Source organism: Rutidosis leptorrhynchoides, chromosome 3, assembly GCF_046630445.1.
Source record: "Rutidosis leptorrhynchoides isolate AG116_Rl617_1_P2 chromosome 3, CSIRO_AGI_Rlap_v1, whole genome shotgun sequence".
Lineage (NCBI taxonomy): Eukaryota > Viridiplantae > Streptophyta > Magnoliopsida > Asterales > Asteraceae > Rutidosis > Rutidosis leptorrhynchoides.
The window spans coordinates 528,972,039-528,980,143 of NC_092335.1; the positions used below are offsets into that span (position 1 = coordinate 528,972,039).

Genomic DNA, 8,105 nt, shown 5'->3' on the forward strand with positions numbered 1-8,105 from the left:
CTCTGATATCATGGGGTTAGAAATAGTCTTACATATAATAATAATGGACTTTTATGGGTGTAAACATTAAATTCTAAGGCACAATCATAGAATTCAAGTAACTGTCATCAAATACTTAACAAAAAAACATTGGGTTGTTACAAAAATAATTACTCATTTCCGTCATAATATTCGACGATCTAGATAGGGGAATAGATTTAAATAACTAATTTATAGTTTAATGTTGGTAACCAAATTTAACTAAACAATGTTAAACTACATTCATTTCATACAGTAAAAAAAAAGTAAAAGTCAGCAGATTTGACTAATATATATTATCTATTCATGTTTTACAAGCAAAACACTACCTGATAGACACACATCATATCATATTATAGTTCAAAGTTAGCTCAACACAACTACTTTCTTGGACACTTCAAACTTCTTCCATCTATAAATTCCATTCATACTTTCATTTATATCGTATCATATCACTAAATATAATCCAGCATCTATTACCATAAACATACTAAAATCACATATTTTTAGGAATTTTATTTTAGTGAAACAAGAAAAATGGCTTCTTTTGGGTACTTATTTTTGATTTTGGGTGTAACATTGTGTTCAGTTTCTGCACCAGTTTACTCTCAAATTAGTACACCATGTTCAGCTTCAATGATAACTAGCTTTACTCCATGTTTGAACCTTCTAGCAAATAGTACGGCCACCAGCGCTACGACACCAATTTCCGATTGTTGCAATTTACTCAAGAAACTTATGAGTGATGGAACTGATTGTCTTTGCCTCCTCGTTACTGCAAGCGTACCCTTTCAAATTCCCAATAATCGCAATCTAGCCATTTCTATGCCTCGTGCTTGTGGTATGCCTGGTGTGCCTCTTCAATGCAAAGGTTAGTAAACTAGCTAATTACATTACGTTTGTACTAATCTTTCTCATTCTCAAAATTTGTATTATAATGTTACACTACTTATTGACGTGTTCATTTCAAAAATACAGCTGCTGCTGGTGCCCCAATTCCTACGCCAGGTATGATTCAATCAAATATTCGTACTATCTTTTAAATAGCTACATGTTTTCCAATAACTTAACCATGCCTTTATCAAATAGAAGCATAACATTGACCAGATGAGTTATTCAATTTGCGTCAATATGGTTTTACTTATTTAACATTAATAATAATGATTAAAAATTGCTAGTTGAACTATCCGAAGATAGCCTAGTGATTAGAGCCCTGATTTTTTCAAAGGTCCCAGGTTCAAATATCATTAGACATATCTTGTGGTGGTCAGGGAACATGTAAGATTTGATCACGGGTAACCCCGTTAGACCACATACATAGAGTATAAATACTTTCCCTTCTCGGATACCCTTAATAAGGAAAAACCTTAATCGTTTACTCGTTTCAATTAAAAATTGCAAGAACAAATGATTTCTTGTGTTGTTATGGAATTATAGGTCCAAGTACATTGGGGCCAGCTCCATCTCCTTCAACTTCTATTCCAGGGGCATTGTCACCAACCTTGTCACCTGAATCGAATTCAATGCCGTCACCCCCTGAATCTGACACCACACCCGACTTAACGCCACCATCTACCGGTGCAGATTCTGGAGTTCCAACTGATAATGGGGGCAATCGTCCAACTGTGACGCCTTCAAATGCGGTTTCCACTTATGCCTATTCACCATTTATGCTGGCAATGTTAATTGGATATCTCCTGAGCTTTTAGATTATATACACTTAATGTCATGTCATGTGATAACTATTATATCGATCATTATCATTATTACATTTGTATTTAGGAGTGTAAAGATATTGTACCGAGGGGTGTAAATTTTATGTGTTTTTACATATCGTTAGCATTTGCATTTAAGTATTTTTTTCATACAAAAACAAGATTTCAAAATGGTTACAATTTGATTATCTCAGTTCTACATATTTTGGGTGTGTTTGGATGAAACTAGCTGGAACTGGAGTTTGTAGTTAGAGTTGGAGCTTGTGAACTAGAGCTGGAGCTGGAGCTTATTTTTAAAGCTGGTAGCTGGAGTTTATTATTTTTTATAAGTGTTTGGTAAACTAGCTGGAGCTTATTTTTCAGTTCATAAGCTCTACTTTTTTTTTCATAAGCTACTACAAGTAGCTTATTTTTTAAGAGCTTATGATTTTCATAAGCTATATTTTTTATGTCTACCAAACAAAACTTATGACTTGGAGTTTATTAAAATCGTAAGCTCAAGCTCCTATGAGCGTCATAAGCTCTAATAATGTGCCAAACACACCCTTTAAATTAAACATATTTCTTAAGAGTGTAAGGAAAGGTACAATCTAAAAATTCAGTGTAGGATGTGCAAGGTTTGAATCCTTTTGTTTCAAGAAGAATCTCTCCATCCCTACTCGAATTTTTTTTAACTAGTGAAATGACTCGTGAAATCACGGGTTTATTTAAACGAAATAATTTAATGATACGTTTTAGGTATTAAGTGAATGTAAATGCTAAAGTCATTTATTTTAATGACCCGTTTGACTAAGAAACTTATCGTTGTTTTTACAAATATATACAGACATGTATTTTCGCATACATATGTAACGTAATTAATTTCGCAAAAAGAATTCATATTTGAATATTAATAATATAATAATTATAATTATAATTATTATATTAAAAATAAATAATAATAAGTTCGCTCAAAGTTGAGTAATAATAATAATAATAATAATAATAATAATAATAATAATAATAATAATAATTATTGGTAATAATAAATGCCTTTTACATTTTTTTAGAAAATTAAAATTATAATTTAGGAGATATTAGTATTTCCTTTTATAAAAGATTTTGTATTATTTTTTAATTAAATTAATATATAATTATGACATCATCATTATTAAAATTAAAGGGTAATTAATTTAATGATAAATTATCATTTTAGAGCTTTATATGACTATATAGATAGATATAGATAGATTACGCACATTCCTTTTAGATTATACTAAAAAAGGATAATGAATTGAAGGAACTTCTATGTAAACTTGTCTTAAAATTACAGAAATTACAACAAATTTTATTTAATCAACTAACATATAAAAACTATGTGAATCATATGGAGTATATTATTTTTATATTAGTTAAATAATATTTTGATGATTGTAATGGAAATTTAATTAACAGAAAACTTAATATTCAATCGATATTCGTTAAACTGATTAATACAACATATATGAATATAAAATGAGTGAATTATTATCGTTAACCGCTTAATTTAACATATATAGATATATATAATAGATTATTATATTTAAATTTTAAATTCATATCCGATCCCATTCTTATCACCTAATACATACTCAAATTTCGTATCGTAATTTGACTCTTAAATGCTAATCATAAATCATATATCATAATCGGAATGGTCCAGAGCCTCTGAATAAGATTTACTCTGAATGAAAATAAGTTATTTGATAATCATTTAGAATGAACGATATGAACTGACTAAAACTACCTTATTAACGTCTCACATGAATAAAAAAAATTAATATACTTGTTAGTTAGGTGATCATGATATGATTTGAGGAGAATATTATAGATAATTTAGGCTCTTAATGGTTAAGAGAGTGTTTCATCTCTGAATGGTTCAGAGCTGAATTCTGAACTATTCAGCATCATATGTCATTCAGAGGTCAGAAACAAACGTACTGAATGCTGAATGGTTCAGCATTCAGTGCTGAACCATTTCATTTAGAGTTAAATAAACGCACCCTTCCTATAGTAATTTGACTCTTAAATGCTAATCATAAATCATAATCGTAATAACCTTCTTTGTAACCTAAAAATAGAAAAGGAAATAAAAGAAAATGAAGACAAAAAACAGTACTCCGTGTCTATTTCTCACATGTTTCCTCCCCAAAATATTCGATCATATTTGCCCCAAATTTTTCACCCATAAAAAAACCCTAATCTTTATAAGTATCACCTAGCCGTTAAATTCTCAAACTAAACATACAAATTGTTATTGTAATCATCAATGAATCAAATGGGTAAGAGAAAACGAAGAACTGACCGAAACAAGACCCCTCCTTCACCTGGTACGTCTTTTTATCAATTTATTATTTTTTTTTTATTTCATTTTTAAACAAATCTGATCATAGGTTTGTGTTTTTTTAGTAATTTGAAATGGTTTTGTGTTATTTCATCTAGGATGGATTCTTTATCCTTGAATTTATAATTTTATGCCTTCAATTTTGGTGATGATTACGTACTAAAGCCCCGTTTTCTTGGTAATCAATAAAAAAAATTGTTTTTTTTTAAAAATATTTTTTATTGATTCTGGTGAAATGACAGAATGTGAATGATGTTGATGCTGTAGATCAGAAACCCTTGATGAAGCTTGATTTGAGTTAGGTTTTATCACCAACATTGCAAACCATAGGTGTTTGGGAGGTTAGGATATATGAATAAAGTGTCTAATTTAGGGTTTTCGTGTGGGGATGATACTATTGGATTCAATGTAAGGCAATTTACTACTAACATTTATATATATGTAACTTGGAGACTGAGGTGCTGTTTGTTTTTTAAGATGTTTTTGTCTGAATATCTGCTGACCACGTCTGTAAAGAAGATGTGGTCTAAAGGTCCGTATGCCGAATAAGAAAGACGGTTTGTTTTTATGTTTACAAAATAACTTAATTCTGTCTGCAGCACTTAGAAGCATATTTCTAAGTCTGCGAGGCTGCAGACATAATAAGGCATTGTTTTATCTTATGTCTTCAGAAAAACAAACCGTCTGCAATAAAAACGTTTGCGAGCGCGCAGACATTCATAATAAGATCTCCAAACAGAAAAACAAACAACACCTGAGTTTTTGTGTACGGGTGTTTGCTTAACTTAAGATATCCATTGAAGAGAATAGGATAGATGATCTATAACTGTTCTTTTTTCTTCTTTATCTAGGTGTAAATTGACAGTATCTATAATGTAGGTTTCCTCATATTTTTAATGAATTTTAATACCATTTTTATAACCAAATATGTTTCTCGACGTTACGTAAAAATCACTTGTTTTTATCGTTAATGAACTTTATCACTTTTTTTTTTTTATCTTCACTATATGTGTATTCTACCTATTAAAAGCTTTAATTAGGCAAGTCATGTCTTATTCACTTTAAATGCCATCGTAAATAACATTTTTCAGATAGATACCTTTTTATGAAAGGTGACTCTTTTGTTATTATATGTATATATATGCAGCCCTCACATCTCACTCTTTTAAAAAATCTAGCTTTTTTATTTGCAAATCTTAAACTGAAATCATATTTTTTCCCCAATGAATCTAACTTATAACTACATTTCATATCGATATCTGCAGCCCTCACATCTCACTCTTCTCAAAGGGATTCATCGTTTAAAGAGGTTCGTGTCTCCTCAAGTTTTGCTATTTTTTGAAGACTCTTTAGAATTCAGTCATTCACGATATCCTTGTGCCTTTTTTCTTTAACTGCACTATTTTGTTTCTTAAAAGATTGTTACTTGAGGCTGTAGGGTGGGTTGACCCAAAACACCTTTTATACCAAACCTTTTGTAATGTAAAATATTAGTGTATCAAATTTGCTTACAAAGTTTAAATTTTTCTTTTCAATAATAGTCTAATTTTTGAATAAAGTGATTTTGAAGATTTCTTTAGATGCAAATATTCACTCACTTTTCACATAATTAAATCCACACGCTGACATGACTTTTACATCCACGTTGGCCTTATACCTCCACGTAAAGTATCCACCTTCAATTATTTTTGGTACATTATATCAACTTCTTAATTAATAATTATTTTTTTCATAAAAAAATATAACCAATTTTAATTACTCATTAGGTTGAATAATATGTTCCAGTACTTGCATGCCATCTTCATCTTTATCAATATATCTAGTAATCTGTTTCCATCTCGTGTAAGAATTTTAAACATTGATCAATTGTTATTTGCAATATTCTATAGTTCATATCAAATGTGAAATTGGCAACTTAGTTCCTTTGACCTCAATAATTAAGTCGTGAGTTCACGGGTCAGCATGTTGGACTTTCGTGATCCGTTTAGAATGCAACACACTGCATTTAAGTATCTTCATTAGGCACCTATCTCGCGAACCGACACATTACTGCTTTTTTTAAGTGTTATTTATGAAGTTTCAAATTTTTAGAAAACACAAAATATTATTGATATGATTCACGATCTAGGCAAAAGATCTAGATGTCGAAAGCAGTACAACATCTCAAACTTCAATGAACATTATATAAACATAGCAATTAAACACCCTCTAATAGTATAAGTTTTAAAGTTACGTTCAAGAGCTCTATATAAGTAAATTGATGTTAGAGAGATTTAAATCTTGGGGAAGAAAGAGATTATGGTGTTTTGGTTGAGAAGAATGAGAAGGTTATTAGTTGGGTAACATTTTATTTGGATAGATGTATAATCAATTTAAAAAATGCAAATAATAATTATAATTAACCAAATTAAAAGGGAGCAGTTAAGTGGGCCAAGTCATCTAGCCATGTCAGCGTGTGAATTTTATTGTGTAAAAGAAGTGAGTGATTCTAGTATTTTTCTTTAACTTATTTGCCTGTTGGCCATGAATAATAATCCTCATTAACCCATTTATTAGTAAGTTGCTCGAAGTTACCACTTTTAATGTTTACTTATTACTAAATAATAACATTCTTTACGTTTAATCAGAAATCATCTCACTCACGTGGCTCCAACGGATTGAAACATGCATCATCATCTCTCTCGAATATCATGGAAAGATCATCGTCGTCTGTCCACTACCAGTCATCCGCACATCAGCGCCACCACAATGTAAGCCGGGCTTTGTTCTCAAGGGCCCCACAACATTACTACAACGTCCGGCATTCACAAAGAAATACTGCTGATCATGCTGGCCCGTCAACTTCTCATGGTAAGACTGCTTTGCATGATGACAAACTTCAATGGAAATCTGGTCATAAAGCCGAATCAGGATTTGGATATCGTGCAGGTAATCCTGATCCTCGTTTGCTTTTTACTACCTCCATTTATGGAATAAGATGCATACTTTGACTTTTGTGGTCAACATAACTGCTTTCAAAATTATCTTTGTGTTTTTCTTTTTGCAGGGAAGAGGGATAAGGCGTCACGGAAAATGGATAGAATTAGATCGAATCCATTGATTTATCACGGGCCTCGTAAATTGGACATAATTGGTGCAGATTGCCCTGATTTTGGGAATATCCTCTGCAGGTTATGTCAACAAGTAATGCGTGAAGGACCCGTTTTGGCGGTTTTAGTTTGTGGTCATATTTATCATGACGATTGTTTGGTTAAACGGACTCGTGATGAAGATAAAAGTGATCCACCCTGCCCGTTATGTGTGTCGTCCGATGTTGTCAATTGACTCATCATAGGGATGTATTAGATTTTTTGTACATAGCTTGCTTAAGTTTGTACCTTGAAAACTGGGGAGCTTGTGGAAAAAATGTAACAGTAGCTTAAAGGGTATCCTTTTGATCCGTGTGACGCCTTCGTTTGAAGTTCTCTACATCACTTTTATTTCGGCTAAAAGGTTATTCCTTCTGAAAATTATGTGGATTCTAGTGGTATGATAATCTATAAGTAAAAATGTTTCTTAGCAGTTATTACCAAATTTAAAGTCATCAATCAATGTGCATGTTACAATGTTCTGATGCACAGTCTAGGTGATCATGACTATTAGACCAATGCCAAGGGGCATTTCCTCATTCTTGCCCTCATGTTGTCCTCCGAGGACACCCTCGTCCTCTGTTGCCCTACCCTTTTTGCTCTGATTTTCGTGCTTTTTCAGCTCAAACAAGAACGAGCGTGTTTTTCAGCACAGACGAGCGAACAGGAGCAGAAAGAGCAATATGTATATATTATTTGTAGTTTTGGTTTATATACTTATACATTAATATTAATATAATTAATTAATATAGTGCGTTTAAGTTTTTTGAGGGAGTATGTGATGGATGAAATTGGTTTAGTTCTCGTTGTGTTCTGGGAAAAAGTGTTCACGTGACGCTGATGTGGCAATATGTTCCGGAAGGAAATGGTGTTAGTATTGGA

General features: G+C 31.7%; 2 protein-coding genes across 2 annotated transcripts; both read left to right on the forward strand.

The window, feature by feature from the left end:
• The first annotated feature begins 555 nt into the window (after positions 1–555).
• On the forward strand, positions 556–1,727 carry LOC139901920 (non-specific lipid transfer protein GPI-anchored 20-like). Its single transcript, XM_071884584.1, has 3 exons — positions 556–889; positions 997–1,026; positions 1,456–1,727. The coding sequence occupies exons 1-3, from the start codon at positions 556–558 to the stop codon at positions 1,725–1,727; spliced, it is 636 nt and encodes a 211-aa protein (XP_071740685.1).
• A 2,166-nt stretch (positions 1,728–3,893) lies between these two features.
• On the forward strand, positions 3,894–8,105 carry LOC139898367 (uncharacterized). Its single transcript, XM_071881098.1, has 4 exons — positions 3,894–4,081; positions 5,361–5,404; positions 6,723–7,023; positions 7,142–8,105. The coding sequence occupies exons 1-4, from the start codon at positions 4,021–4,023 to the stop codon at positions 7,417–7,419; spliced, it is 684 nt and encodes a 227-aa protein (XP_071737199.1). The 5' UTR covers positions 3,894–4,020; the 3' UTR covers positions 7,420–8,105.

What these genes read in the sequence shown, in the direction of transcription:
- LOC139898367 (XM_071881098.1), top strand. Translation starts at nt 4,021, where the DNA reads ATGAATCAAATGGGTAAGAGAAAACGAAGAACTGACCGAAACAAGACC. An exon ending in CAAGACCCCTCCTTCACCTG is followed by an intron (nt 4,082 to 5,360) that starts GTACGTCTTTTT and finishes CGATATCTGCAG; the next exon opens with CCCTCACATCTCACTCTTCT. An exon ending in GGGATTCATCGTTTAAAGAG is followed by an intron (nt 5,405 to 6,722) that starts GTTCGTGTCTCC and finishes ACGTTTAATCAG; the next exon opens with AAATCATCTCACTCACGTGG.
- LOC139901920 (XM_071884584.1), top strand. Translation starts at nt 556, where the DNA reads ATGGCTTCTTTTGGGTACTTATTTTTGATTTTGGGTGTAACATTGTGT. An exon ending in TGTGCCTCTTCAATGCAAAG is followed by an intron (nt 890 to 996) that starts GTTAGTAAACTA and finishes TCAAAAATACAG; the next exon opens with CTGCTGCTGGTGCCCCAATT. An exon ending in TGCCCCAATTCCTACGCCAG is followed by an intron (nt 1,027 to 1,455) that starts GTATGATTCAAT and finishes ATGGAATTATAG; the next exon opens with GTCCAAGTACATTGGGGCCA.